The sequence below is a fragment of the Ictidomys tridecemlineatus genome, chromosome 3, assembly GCF_052094955.1.
Source record: "Ictidomys tridecemlineatus isolate mIctTri1 chromosome 3, mIctTri1.hap1, whole genome shotgun sequence".
Taxonomy (NCBI): Eukaryota; Metazoa; Chordata; class Mammalia; order Rodentia; family Sciuridae; genus Ictidomys; species Ictidomys tridecemlineatus.
This window is the reverse complement of record NC_135479.1, coordinates 14517218-14532750: the sequence shown is the minus strand read 5'-3', so window position 1 is coordinate 14532750 and position 15533 is coordinate 14517218. Positions and strand designations below refer to the sequence as shown.

Sequence of the window (15533 nt, the reverse complement as noted above, 5' to 3'; positions counted from 1 at the left end):
TAGCATATATATGGAGTTCTGCAGTTATCACTACAATTTCAGAACATTTTCATTATCTTCCCGGAGAACCCAGTGTCTATTAGTAGGCATGTTACTCCCGTCCTTGCCCCACTGTCACCAGCGTATAAAATAACACTGTTTCCATGACCTAACTAATCTAGACTTAGCTTACAAATGAAGTCATATATGTCCTTTTATGACCAATTTCTTTAAGTTAGCATACTGTTTTCAAGGTTTATCTGTGCTGTAGCAGTACATAATTTCTTTTTATTATAGCACAATATTTTATTGTTTGCATTATCACACTTTATTCATTTGTCAGTTGATTGATATTTGGGTTGTTTCTGACTTTTGGTTGCTGTGAATAAACTGCTATGAACATTTGTGTACAAGTTTTTATGTGAATTTGTGTTTTCTCTTAGATCTATATCTAAGAGTAGAACTGAAAGATCATATAATAGCTCCATGTTTAACTTTTTTTGAAACTGGTAGTTTTACCAAACTATTGTGCACAGTTGTCACCCATTTTATAGTCCCTCCAGCAGCATAAGTGGCTCCAAAATTTCTCCACATCCTCTCTGACACTTATTATCTGTCTTTCTGATTATGCCCATCCTAGTGGGTGTCCAGTGGCATCTACCATGGTTATGATGACTGACCGTGTTGAGTACTGTCTTGTGTGTTTATCAGTCATTCCTAGATCTTTTGAAGAAATGTCTATTCAGATCCTTTGCCTGTATCTTAGTTGCGTTATTTACCTCTTTATTAGTAGTAGTTGTAAAGCCCCTGTGTATATCTGGTGTATATTTCATCAGGAAAGCAATTCTCAAAAATTTTTTCCTATCCCATGGGTCTTCCTTTCACTCTCTTAAGTTTTTAATTTTGATGAAGTCTAAAAGTCTATTTTTTTTCTTTGGCTGTTCCTGTTTTTGGTGTCTTAGCTAAGAAGGTACCTAAATTAGAGTCACAAAGACTTATTCTTCCTCCCGGCCCCCAAACTACTAGGGATTGAGCCAGGGATATTCTGCCCCTGAGCTACATGCCCAACCATTTTAATTTTATTCTGAGACAGGGTTTTACTAAGTTGCCAGGCTGGCTTTGAACTTGTGATTCTCCTGCCTCAGTCTCCTGAGTTGCTGGGACTGAAGTGTGCATGCTCCACTGTGCCCAGCAGATTTACTTCTTTACTAGAGTTGTGTAGTTTTATCTCTTACGTTGAGGTCCTTGGTCCATTGTGAGTCAATTTTTGAGGGAGTGTGAGGTGAACAACTTCACCTTCTGACGCAGAAGGATCACAAGTACAAGTCTGAGGCCAGCCTCAGCAACGTAGTAAGGCGCTAAGCAACTTAGGAAAACCCTGTCTCAAAAAAAAAAATCAAAGGGCTGGAAATGTGACTCAGTAGTAAAATACAACAGGTTCAATCCCCAGTACCAAAAGAGAGAGAGAGAGAGAGAGAGAGAGAGAGAGAGAGAGAGAGAGAGAGAGAGAGAGAAAGACCATTCTTTCCCCTGTTGATTTGTCTTGGCATTCCTATCTCCTTTATAAATTTTATTTCTTTCTTTTAGTACAGAAAATTGAACCTAGGGATGCTTAACCACTAAGCAATATTCCCAGTCCTTTTTTTATTTTTTAAGACAGGGCCTCACTAAGTTGCTGAGGCTGACTTGAATTTGTGATCCTCCTGCCTCAGCCTTCTAAGCTGTTGGGATTACAAGCGTGCACCATCACTCCTGGTTGACTTCATATTTTTTACTTATTATCAGATAACCATTTCCCATTTTCACTTTTGAAGATCTGAAAAGGCTATTCTGACAGAGGAAAAAGAGAAGCCTTGAAGAGTTGCTTTGTCCATGATAGGTTTCCTAGCTTCAATTTGAGTCCTATTTGCTCATAGAATTTTAAACTGATAATGCCAAGTAGGTGGTAATAGCTTGTGATCCAGCTCATTGACACTGGCTAATTAGTGCAAAGCAGAACGATGAGAACAGGACTCTATGCTGGGACAGCCTATACTACCTCTAACATTTCCTAAAACCTTCAACTGAAAGAGAACGGAACTGACTTTGGTGTTCTACACTTGTGTTTCCCACCTGGAGGAGGGCATTTCTTGCCCCTCCACAGTCCTCTCTCCCAGGCAGCCACTCCACGGCACAGGGAACCAACAGTTCCCTGGCCTTGCGCCCCTGAGCAAGTGCAGCTGGCCAATGGAGTGTCACTTCCTGTCATACACACTAGTGGAAAAACTACCCCACTATCCGACCTTTACACATTTTTAAACAGAGTTTCTTTGTTTCCTGATTTATTATTAAAATCCTCTCCCTCACCAAATAGTGATACTATATAATTCTACTTTTGAGCTTAATAACTCTAATGTTGCTTCAATCTGAAAAATCCCCTGAACTTATTTTTTTTTAATTGTTATGGGTAAGAATAACTGCCAATAAAAGGATAGTATTGATTAACATAAATCTAGTTCTATAGTCCCTAATTATCTCTGGGTGTTTTTAACATTGGTTTGGATCCTGAGTATCAGTGAATTAATAATACCCCATTCGTCTCCTGGCCAATGATCTGACTTGTTTAGCACTGTGCAATATGACAGAAAGGGGGTCAAATATGTGAATATGGCCATTTAACCCTTGAGCCCTCAGGAAAAGACTGTGACCCATAAGAGGCAACAGGAGAGTAAGGCAAGGAGAAGGGGGGCAAAGGCCAGAGTTGTGTCCCAAGCCTTGTGTTACCTTGAGCAAACATTGGTGGTGGCCAACACTGAAGATGTGATGGTGCAACTTGGGGAAGTTTCAAAGTTTCCTTTGTGACTCTGACTCTTTGAGTCCCTTGGCTTGGACTCATGATATCGGAAGCAAAAACAAACCCTATGAAATAATCTGTCTTTGGCAGGAGGGATGAGCACTAATGGCATCCAGAAGGCTCACATTTGGCCAGACTGGAGAAGCTGGGCACTGGTGGGAACGAACATCAGTGCAATCCTATGAAGGGGAACTCGGCAACATCTAGCCAAACTATGGTATGCATTTGCCTTCTGACCTAGCAGTTCCACTTCTGAGAATTCACGCTGAAAACACCCACAGTAGCAAAAACATGAGTTCACCATGTTATTCAGTGAAGCACTGTTTGTAATTGCAAAATATTAGAAATAACCTCTGAGCCCATATTGGAGAGAGGATGAATACACCCACACAAGATAAGAAGTCCTTTGTAGCTGTTTCTAAAGAGGGAGGGGAAAATTTATGAATTGGCAGAATGATTTCCAGAATGTTTTCAAAAGTGAAAACTTATGAAAAAAATTTCATGTCATGTGCTACCCTTTGAGTAAGACAGAAGAAGAAACAAGAACTACAGAAAGGACAACCAAAGACTAAAGAGACCAGTTTACTCCAGGGGGTGAGTGGGAGTAACATGGAGGGACAGAAAACACAGGACAGGGAAAGAATCTTTTCTGAATATGTCTTTGTACAGATCTGTCTTTTTTTGAATCATGAACAAAAAAAATATAAAAATCAATAAGGATGGGGGAAAGGCCATCATCTGCTCAAATCACAACATTAATACATCCCCAGGGCTGGGGATGTGGCTCAGTGATAGAGCATCTGCCCATGTGTACAGGGCTTGGATTTGATCCCTAGCAATGTAAGGAAAAAAAAAAATCATCATGTCCAACTGACTTGTAAATAAAAGCATGAAAGATTATACAAATAGAACTGTGGGGGGTTGAGGTTGTGACTCAGTGGTTCAGAGAGTGTGCCTAGCATGTGAAGGCACTAGGTTCGATCCTCAGTACCACATAAAAATAAATAAATTAATAAAGGTATTGTGTCCAGCTACAACTAGAAATATATATTTTTTAAAAAGTAGTATTGTGGAGTTAGGGTTGTGGCTCAGCGGTAGAGTATTCACCTAGCATCTGTGAGGCCCTGGGTTTGATCCTCAGCACCACATATAAATAAATAAAATAAAATAAAGGTATTGTGTCCACCTACAACTAAAAAAAAAATTAAAAAAAAATTAGTACTGTGGTCTTATTTGCCAAAAATGATGCACTGATATTTCCTATTCTCAATGCTCTTCCAGGTTTTGTTTCTCCATTGGGAACAGGAGGAACCCATGCCCCTCTCCTTCTAATACTAATAGAGCATGATGGACATGGCCCTTGCTTTCCAAGACAGTCATAAAAGGCACTTTAGATTCTAATTCTTTCTTGAAGCATGTTTGCCTTGGGAACCCAGTCACTGTGCTAAAGGAAGCCAGGCCACATGGACAGGAAATGAGGTCCCCAACTTTCAGCCCCAGCTGAGTTTAATCAGCTATTAGCATCTATGTGCCCTCCATGGGAGTGAGCCATCTGGAAGTGATCCAGCCAGCCCCTAGTCCAGCTTCTCTAGGTGAGCCTGCATGAAGCAGACAGAGCTCTCTCATGCTAAGCCATGTCCCAATCACAAATTTTTGAGGAAAATAAATGTTACAGCTTGGAGCCACCACGTTTGGGGCTTTTTGTTACATAGCAATAAATAGCTGAACTAACACCTTTACCTGAATCAAGAGCATCTTCACTACTAGACCCCTGAGAGCAAGGACACAGTCCCCACATGCTTCTGGCAAGCCAAGTAGATGTGAGGGCCTTGCACTAAATCTCACACAACCTTCCCCAGAGACAGTGATCCTTGCCTGAACCATTCTGATTCTGGTTTCTTAGCCCACAGCAGCCATCAATCATTAAATTAACTAGGGTGAGCTGGGCACAGTGGTGGTACATGCTTAAAATTCCAGAGACTCAGGAGGCTGAAGCAGGAGGATCCCAAGTTCAAGGCCAGCCTGGGCAACTCAGCTGAGACCCTGTTTAAAAAAGCAGGGGTGGGGGGTGCTGGGGATGTTGCTTTTCAGTGATAGAGCACTACTGGGTTCAATCCCCAGTATCCTCTCACCCCCACTAAAATTAACTAGGGTGAAAGTGGAAGATGGGGACAAGGGCTCAACTGAAATGGAAAAAAATACTGCAGAGCTTGCAGTCTGGGTGGCTCAGGTTGAGAGGTCAAGAGCCTTCTGACCTCAGTAGCCCCTGCATGATGACTAAAGTTTCCGTTTGTTGTACTAACTCTTAAAATTATCAAGAAAAGATGAAACCACCCCTGCCTGCTTGGCCTAAGGGGTTCAGAAAGTACAATATGGTTTTAAATGATTTCCATCTGACTTAGAAGAGGGTGAAAAATACTGTATATTTCAAAGGCTGAGTGCCAGGTGGCTAGAAGGAGGTTTGGGCTAGAGACCACACCCTACTCCCAGCAACACTAGGTAGAGGGCTGGGCGGGGACCATGTGGCACAACATATACACACAGTGTACCCTGAGGAAATAATGCTCTAAAACAGGGTTTGTTTTGCTTTTTAATTTGAGGAAAGCAAGCATTTTATTCAATAATCTTCTCATGTCAGTGTACAGTTCTTCTCCTGATTTTCCTGGGTCTGAAGTGAGTGCACATAGCTGGTGGCCCAGGGAGAAAGGGAATCTGGGGGAGGGAGAACCTGTCAGTGGCAAACAGGACACTGAGTTAGATCACCTCGCTGTAGCCTAGAGGGAGGTTTGCTTTCACTATAGCTGAAAACTTAGGGCAGAGGCAGGGGATGGAGGGCAGCAAAGGCCCATGGTCTTTTTGCCTTGACAAGTTCACATGGGTCAGATGGTGACCTCCTCCAAACATAAGGCCTGCTAAGGGCACAAGAAGTGATCACTACCTGCTCTTTGTTAAGGACAGAAATTTGAGTGACTACAGAAGAATTCATATTCCACAGGTGGGGACTGTGCCCCAGAGCATGGGGACACAGGGGAGGCAGAAGGCCTCAAGTCCTGCTGGGCTTTACAGCGACCCACCAATGCAACAGTCACAGCAAGTTGAGGGCCTTGGGTCCCAGGACAGGTTATGCATTCTCCATCATTTAGCAGCTGCAAGTCTAAGCCCCTAACTTCTCTGAGCTTCATTTCTCCATCTATACAATGGAGAGAATACCATCTAGTGTACTCATGGGAGCAGGGTAATCTCACTCAAGGACCTACCGGAGTCTGGCATGCGGTGGCCTAAGGTATTAATCTTACCTTAAATGATAGTAAGTCAATGTCCAGCTCGTTATAATTTGGAAATCACACTCATAGTAAATCTTTAAAAGCACTGAACATCGGAATCTAAGAATTTGGTTTCCAGTTTTTGTTTTATTTTTGAGACAGGGTCTTCCAGAGTTGGCCTAGAATTTGTGATTCTCCTGCCTCAGGCTCTAGAGTTGCTGGGGTGACAGGTGTGCATCACCATGCCCAGCTGAGAATTTGAGACTACCATGGCTACGGAGGAATTAGACCTCTATTATCAACTCTGTGACCTTCCTTACTGATCACCCAGTTGCTCAGGCCCAAAAGCTAGGAGTCATCTCTGCCTCCTCCCTTCCTCTTTCACTCATCAGCAAATCTAGCCAGCTCCTCCCTCAACACTTATCCCCAGCCTGCCACTCCTCACCACCTGTTGTTACCACCTGCATCTCAGCCCACCCTCCACTGCACCAGTTCCATCCACTCCTCTCCTACAGACAATCCTCTGTGAAAACCACTTTTTAGAATTAATCAGATCAATATCACTCCTTGCCCAAACACTCTATGGCTTCCCACTTCCCTCATAACAGATCTGAAAAGGCCTGGCTGGCTCTCCAGCCTCCCTGCCTCCCTTTCTTACCCTTGCTTACAATTCAGCTACCTTGGCCTCACTGCTATCTGTTCCTTGAGTATTCCCAACATATTCCTGCTGTGGGGCCTTTGCACTTGCTGGTGCCCCTCTCTGGAACGTGTCTCCCACATGTTTTGATGTTACCTTATTGCCTCATGTCCCTCAGGTCTCTGCCCAAAGGTTACTTCCTCCAGGGCCCTCACTGAGTTCAGTCCATTTTTCTGTCCCCTTTAACTGACTTCAATTCTTACCACTGCCTGAGGCTCATTTCTAGCTGTCTCCTGGAGTAGAGCACAAGCTCCCTGAGGGCAGGCCCTTCTCTGTCCTACTCATCACCATGTACTTGGGGCCTAGCACAAAACAGGTGCTCAATCCCTCATGCATGAAGAAATGAGTTTAGGGAAAAGAGCAGAGGGCCCCCGGCCTGTGAGCTTTACCTTTTTCCCAGCTGTGGGGCTGCTTTCTGCACTCTGCACAGGGCTCCTGTGGGGGCTTCGGCTCTCCTGCGGCACACATCTGCCCATATACACACTGTAGTCTAGAAGCATCTTCTGCCGCACACTGCCCACCAGCTCCTTCTGCTTTGGCTGTGACATGATCTCCTCCACGCTGCCTTTGCTGCTACTGCGGCTGTGGGTCAGGTGTCCCGAGGGACTGCTATGTCTGCTGTGGGAGGGCAAAAGCCCTAGAGTGAAGAAGTGACAGCTGTTAACATAAATGAAGAAGGAACGACCAAGTAAACCAAACCCACTAGCACAAATTCCCCTGGGTTCAGTAGAAAGCAGCCAAATGCTATCAAGTCACCGCTTAAAATATGTTTACTAGGTGACTTCCCATCCTGAAAAATGTCTTCTGCTCTAATGATAGAAAACTGTTTATATTATTCTCAAGATAATCCCAAGCGATGAAGTATATCTAGTGGGTTCCTTTCCCTTATGCCTGGTGATCTTTCAGGAAAAGGTCAAATATAACACTGACACAGCCCTAGTCGGGGTGGACCTGAAGTTGCTATCAGGGGCAAAAGAGAGTGGGCAGAAATTTAATTAATTGTTCATCCACAGCTCAGGGCATTTCCAAAGATGCCATCTTTCTTTCAAGGAATTATTTATAAAGTACTTTCTGAGAAGATTCAATGCTAAAGAGAAGACCAAGGCATAATTCCTGCCCTTGAACTCATGTGTGAGATAAATCATAGCCTTTTCTAACACATGTTCTGTAGAGGTGCAATCCCAGCACTGATATCACAGCAGTGACATCTGGGCTGTCTCTTCAGGGAACAGTTGCCACTTTTCCTGGCTTGGGCTGGGGGAAAGGCATTTTAGAGACAAGAAAGAGCATATAAAAGAAGTAAGGACAGGCACAGTCTGGAGACCGGTGAGAGGTTCAGGAGAATCCCACAAGGTGGACATGGACAAAGGGACAGGAGTTGAGGGTGGAGAAGCTGAGAACCACCACCAATGGCCTCCAGAAAAACCTGGATTCAAACATATCCTGCTGCAGTAGAGGGGCTTTAAGCATGGAAATGCCTGAGGGAACAATTTTATTCAGATTTACTATGAGAGAAAACGAGGAATGGTTAAAAAATCAAATCAAATCATTTTATTTTTGAGAGGTTCCAGCCATGTGAACTGCAGCTCCCCAGAGCCACACACAGAGTTACGCCAGGCATTTCTTAATTTACAGTTTAGCTAGATAATTTTCAGTACTGAGATTTTTACCTTGACTTAAATTTTTAATAATCCTTTATTATCCTCTCATCATCTTAACAATTAACTTTTGTGTTTGCAGTACTGGGTTTTGAACTCAGGGGTACTCTACCACTGAGCTACATCCTCAACACTTCTTTTATTTTGAGGCATGGTCTTGCTAAGTTCTCAGGCTGGTCTCAAATTTGCGATCCTCCTGCCTCAGCCTTTCCAGTATCTGGTATTATAATCGTGCACCACCGTGCTCAGCAACATTATTTTTATTTTTTTGGTACTGTGGATTGTACCCAGGGGAACTTAACCACTGAGCCATAGGAGTCGTCACTACTGCTTGGAGGATCTGATGGATGATGGTCCATTTCCTGCCCTAAGGCATGTGAATCTCAGCCCTGCCCTGGGCCTCCTGTGTCTGTATCTGTATCAAGATCCAAGACCACCTTGCTAGAGAAACCTATGACTTTAGTGACAGCAGCCCTGAGGAAGAAGACAGGGCTGGGTCGGGCAGCAGAACTACTTCTGTCATCTTGGTATAGACAGAGGCTCTTGGCCTTGGACAATCATCACCAGCCACACCATCACAGCTGACAAGTCATCTATGTGTAGTCACTGATTCAGAGGCAGCTTTGAAGAACAGCACAGGCCTCACCAATTTACCTTTGCCCCAGCCTCATCACACCTTGGGTGACTTAAATTTATCATAAATATCCTAATTCATAGTTTTTAAAGGCCACCCAGACTAGTATATGTATTTTTAGAGGTGTGAGAATGTGGCCTTGCTTGATTTTAGTGTAAATGAGAGCACCAAGGGCTTTCCCACATTTCTGACTCTTGCTATTAGGTTTGTTGTGCTGAGTGGAAGTCTGGGAACAGCAGAATTTCCAAAAATATAAATTTACTGGAAATAATCAAACGCTTTAGCTAAAACTATAAATAACATGCTGCTTTGGAGGCTGCTCTGGGTGACCCCTGAGCACTTAGGGCAGTATTTCTGGGGGGGTCTCACACATTCCTGGGAGCTACCTGATTCTCAGATTCAGTGCTAAGGCCAGTGGACCCTGACGTTCCCATCAGAAACACGATGTGAGCCACAAATGTGAACCACATGTACAATTTTAAACTTTCTGGTACCACATTAAAAAGGTAAAAATAAGCAAAGAAAATCAATTTGGATATATTTTATTTGAGTAAATACATCTAAAATTCTTTCGTTTCAACAAGTCACCAATATAAAAATATTTTAATGAAGCATTTCACATTATGCTTTGGACTAAAACATTGAGAGCCAATGTACATCTTACACTCAGAGAACATCTCAGTTTGGACTGGCCACATTTCAAGGGCTTAAAAGCAACATGGGCTGGTGGCTACTTGGTCAGACTCATCAGGAGAGCTGAGCAGGGCTGGTGCTGAGGACTCTCACCCACTTTGGTCTTCTTTTATTCAGTGTTATGGGTTCAACTGGGTCCCCAAAAGATATGTTGGTGTGTCCTAACCTCTACCTCAGAACATGACCTTATTTGGAAATAGGGTCATTGCAGACAGAATTTGTTATAATGAAGTTATACTAGAGGGAGATGGACTTTTTATCCAATATGACTGGTGTCCTTATTGAGGAGGAAAGAAACACTATGTGATGACAGAAGAGGGGTTTTGAAGGATGCAGCTGCAAGCCAGGGATGGACAGCTACCATCAAATGCAAGAAAGAAGCAAGGAAGGATTCTGTGTAGTCTCAGAGATGACACAGCACTGATAACACCTCGATTTTGAACTTTTAGCTTCTAGTACTGTGAAAAAATAAATTTTATAGTTCTAAGCCACCCAGTTTGTGGTATTTTTGTCCCAGCAAATCTAGAAAACGAGTATATCCAGTTATCTCCCTATTCACCTTGCTAAAGGTATTTCCAAGGGACTTTTGGGATCTTAGCTCCTCTGGGTCTAGGTAGAAGCTAGTGTTAAGGCAAATGTGCTGGGTAAGGGCCAAGGTAGGCTCCCAGAAAGCAAAGCAATGTGAAGCCATGTTTGAGACCCACATGAGCCGCATATTCCCCGATCAACACAAATCCTTGTCAGGGAAAGTCTCAAGAGTGGCTCCAACCTAGCCCTACTCCAACTAAGAAAGCTCTGGTCTTGTTCTTTCTAATATCCCACAATTACTGATTGTACCATGTTCATGTTAGCAGAGTACTTTGAAAACATCAGACTCATACAAACCAGTTTAGTCTATCTAATAAGCAAGGACAGACGAACACGCTGCTGTTGGCTAGTTTTGTCTCCTACAGCACCCGGCCCAGCCAGAGCTTAACAGAGAGGTAGTTTGTAGTTACCCGATTTGAATGATCAGCAGGTGCCACAGATTCTGCGTTTCTATGGTGATCATAGGCTTGGAGCACAGGTTGAGGATTAGGAGTTTAAGAGCACCAGCTAGGCTTACCTGGTTTTTTGTTTTCTTTTGTGTGTTGTGTGCTGGGGAATGAAAACCAGGGTTTTATGCATGCAAAGTGCATGCTCTTCTACTAAGCTACACCCCCATTCGTCACCTGCTTGCTTTCTTTTTCTAATATTTATTTTTTAGTTGTAGTTGGACACAATACCTTTATTATTTTTATGTGGTGCTGAGGATGGAACCCAGGGCCTCACACATGCTAGGTTAATGCTCTATCACTGAGCCACAACCCCAGCCCCTCATCTGCTTTCTTATAACTAGTGTTTCCTATTGCTGATTCTCTCAGAACATAACAATATGTACATAAGAAATAAAATCCCTGATACCTACCAAAGGCTAACCACATACATCTGCAAAGAGACCTATTGCTGGTGAAACAACTAGGCACAAAGGGTTGTAGTGATCAGTTTAAAAAGCACATGAGTCTTGAGGACACATTTTAGGTGGCAAAGAGTAATCAATTCAGGCTAGGCTTGTTCCTTCCTGCCTGGGTAATCTTTCCCAACCTCCCTATAGGCCCTTTAAAATTGCAAGTGCACTTAGCACAAGTGCATTACCTTGTTTATTTCCAGAGACACCGGATGGCTTCTTGAGGTCAGACTTCAGCTTAGATGCCAGAATAAATCTCCTAAACCACTCCTCTTTTTCTCGGCCAGTTCTTCCAAACAGATATAGTATCTGATCTCGCTGGCCAGATTTTGTTCCCTCTTGAGGGTGGGGTGGCTTCTTAATGTCCTCACTTCCCTTAGGGTCTTCTCTCTCAGCTGGTGGTTTCTCTTCGGAAGTTTCCTTATCTGTGTGAGTCTTAGACATAAAGTCATCTTGCCGACCAAGCTCAATACAAATGGGGTACTTTTTATTCCAGATTCGTTTGCGAGCCAAACTTTTAGGTACAAGATAAATCTAGAGAGAAAGGGAAATGATGATTTATATACTAAAGAGTGGCTACACTATGCATTAATATCATACACAGCAAAAAATGCAAGACTTGTAGAATTTTTGACTAAAATGAATGTGAAATATTTTTAACTACCTGTCTACAACATGACTATAGAAACTGGAATAAATTTTTAGAAATAACTTGTTACTCCTCAAGAGGCACAAATATCTACAATTTTCAGGCAGCAGAAGTAAATAATGTTAAGCTGGTTATCATCAACCAAGTTTGGATATCAATCAACTTTAATAACCATGTGTGAAATCTAAGTTGGGAAAAAAGAATAAATCAATCTATATGAAAAGCTCAAGTCAATGTTGTGTATCAATTCAAGAATAACATATAAAAACCACATTCAGTACTTTTGTCACTTTGGGGAAACTTAAGATCATTCAGATGAGTTATAAGAATAGAAAATATGGCTTCCGGAGTAACAATTTACATTTCTCACAGCAGAATATACTTTATCAAAATATAGTTATTTTTCCCATCCACAATGCACAATGTGCACATTCTACAGAACTTTCATTCACTGCTAGTACCCTTGTACTACCACACAGAGGTTTTTACTTGACTGAATTATTATTATTTTTTAAAGCTCTTGGGATCAAACCCAGGTTCTCGCATGCCAGCCAGCAAGCACTCTACTACTAAGCTACATCCTGAGCCTTTGGCATTTTATTTTGAGACAGGGTCTTCCTAAATTGCCTAGGCTGGCCTTGAACTCCCAAACCTCCTGCCTCAACCTTTGAACAGCTGGGATTACAGATATGCACCATGATGCTCAGCTAAAAATTAGCTTTTCAAGTCAGAATTCTGAGTGCAGGATGTCCTTGCTTCTCAAGGTATGGTCCATGGACCTGCAGCATCAGTATCACCTGGGAGCTCATAAAACTGCAGACTCTCAGGCCCCGCCCAAAGTTGCTGAATCAGAATCTATATTTTCAAAGATGCCCAGGTGATTTATATATGCGTTAAAATCTGAGAGGTACTGTCATAAAGTAGACTAGTCCTTAAACAACAAAAAACAAAAATAAAATCTTTTTAGGGGAAAAATACAGTAACGCAATTATGATTCCAGATGCTTTTCATTCAGTTGAACTCTACTTCCCAAATCACTTGGGCTTACCTTGCTGTCCGAGAGGTCGAAGATTTTCTGGCTGATGTAGGTGACCTCTGGCTTTGTTTCATTGTAGCTCGCCCTCCTAGATATGTTTTTATTGGGCTTTGAAAGTCTTAAGGTTCCACCCTCAAGTCGAACAAAGACAGAATGTGTCAGAGTTGCATGGTAAGTTTCTGGATCATAGTTGCAAATCTCATTCATCCATCCCTGGTGGAGAAAAATTTGCATTAGTAAAGCAGAGCAAACACTCATTGGGTTCTGTGTGAACATTATGAACACTGTGGTACTCAGCTCACTGAAACCAAGCTTGACTTATGATACAGGTGTCAATTTAGACTAGACATTGCTAAGACACTGCTAGCTGGAAGGCTAATTGGTGCTGAGGAGTAATTTGGTATGGTTTTGATAATCCAAAAAATTGATCTGGGGGAAGAATAGCAATGCCCCATTATCTAAATAAAAGGTTTTTTTCTTTTTATTTTTTTTTTAAGTTGACAAGCAAATCTGGAAACTAAAAAATTTTGTTCATGTAACTGAACAAGTTTCTCTGCCAGACCTCCTTTGGGATTAGTAATCCGATCCTCTCACCCAGCTGGACCTTTTTTTGGTCCTAGGGATTAAACCACAGGGTGTGTTACCTCCAAGGTACATCCCCAGCTCTTTTTGTTTGTTTGTTTATTTTTGTGGTGCTGAGGATGGAACCCAGTGCCTCACATGTGCAAGGCAAGTGCTCTGCCACCGAGTTACAACCCCAGCCTTCCACTGACTTTTAAATGTTGTCTCAGTCTTACATTTTCAGGACTAGTCATGCATTGGTCACGATGTGAAAAAGTTCATGAGAGCTGACCCTAGACACTTCCCGACTTCATGCTCAGTGACTTCAGGTAGCTTGTACCTGTCTAGGGTAGGAATTTTGACATGATAGAAACCAGGAACAGTACAAAATTAAGGCTTTTTATTCTGAGAAGTCAGGTTACCAGTATAACATTATGATTCTTCTTCTTTTGTAAACCATGCTGTGCAAGTGCTCTACTACTGAGCAACACCCAGCCCTGGTGTTGCTGGATACACTGCTGGATTTGACTTGATATTTTGTTCATTTGTCCTTTAAGATCATGAAGGTAAGTGATCTATTATTTTCATGTAATATCTTTTGGTATTTTCTGGAAGATCGTGTGAAGAATTATTATTTCTTCCTTAAAGATTCGGTAGAATTTGCCAATGAAGTCATCTGGCCTAGAGTTTTCTTTGTAGAAGGATTTTAAACCAATTTCTTAATTCCTAATGGGCTACTCAGGCTACATATTCCTTCTGGAGTAAACTCTGATAGTTCGTGTTGTTTGTAGTACTTCCCTCTGACCCTTTCAATGTCTGTAGAGTCTGTGGGGAAGACCCTCTTTTGGGATCCACAGTAGTAAGCCTCATTAAATGAACTAGGAAGTGTTCCCTCTTCTCTATTTTCCAGAAGAGTTTGTATAGAATTAATATTACTTCTTCCTTAAGGGTTTGTTAGATTATGCCAATGAAGCCATCTTGGCCTCAGGTTTTCTTTGTAGAAAGGTGTTTTTTTTTGTTTGTTTGTTTGTTTTTGTACCAGGGATTGAACTCAGAGGTACTCAACCACTGAGCCACATCCCCAACCTTATTTTTTATTGTATTTAGAGACAGGGTCTCACTGAGTTGCTTAGCACCTCACCATTGCTGAGGCTGTGTGCCACCGTGCCCAGCTGTAGAAAGGTTTTCAACCATGAATTCATGCTTTTGTTAAATGCTTCTTTTTTTCTAATATAAACTTTTAATGTTATTAATCTCCTTCTAAGCAATGCTTAAGCTGAAATTTCATTTAATTGAAAATATCTTCTAATTTCCTTTTGGACTCTATCTTTGAACCCACAAGCCATTTAGAGGTAAGTTGTTTAATTTCCAATGAGAAATTTCCAGTTATCTTTCTGTTATTGATTTCTAGCCTAATTACCATAGGGTCAGAGAACATTCTCTATATAATATCAATTTTTAAATTTTGTTAAGGTTTACGTTATGTCCCAGAGAAGGTCTATTTTGGTGACAGGTCTGTGCGCACTTGAAAAAAATATCATTCTGCTCTTGGGTGGAATTTTCTCCAAATGTATTCATCCTCTTAAACACAACTATTTTGACTAAACACCTCTTTACACAGAAAATACTGTCTTACATAAAGGTTTCCTAGGGCTAAAGTTATAAAGCCAATTTAATCAAGAGCTTTGAAGCAGATCTGATTTTTCTGGGCTGCCTCAGGTCCCTATACCCAATGCCAGACTATCCATTTGCAGAGCAACTAAATCCCAAAAGAATCCATGTAGCAAGGGAAGGAGGAGCGGATGCCTGAGAACCTCTCAGGGTCAGGGAATGATGACTGGACTAAACAGCAGCTTGCTAGCCATTTGACCAGAGTCCCTTCTGGTTTATTCTTGAGTCACTATGTGTTGAGTGTGCATGGCCTGGTTATAGTAGAGGCAACCTGAGGTACGAAGTACGTGCAATAGTTTTATGTTCCACCAGAACACCTTTGCTGAGGTGCTCAGCATTTATTTAATGTCTATTTTGAATTAAAATCATCATA

At 42.0% G+C, this 15533-nt stretch overlaps 1 protein-coding gene across 2 annotated transcripts in view; it reads right to left on the bottom strand.

Moving 5' to 3' along the window:
• Positions 1-15533, bottom strand: part of Tex2 (testis expressed 2) — a 111234-nt gene that overhangs the window by 34244 nt on the left and 61457 nt on the right. For both annotated transcript variants that reach the window (XM_078041878.1, XM_078041879.1), the window contains exons 3-5: positions 12941-13141; positions 11432-11777; positions 7162-7409 (exon numbers count right to left, since the gene is read on the bottom strand). In XM_078041878.1, coding sequence (XP_077898004.1) covers positions 7162-7409; positions 11432-11777; positions 12941-13141 — 795 coding nt within the window. The remainder of the gene's footprint in view (positions 1-7161; positions 7410-11431; positions 11778-12940; positions 13142-15533) is intronic.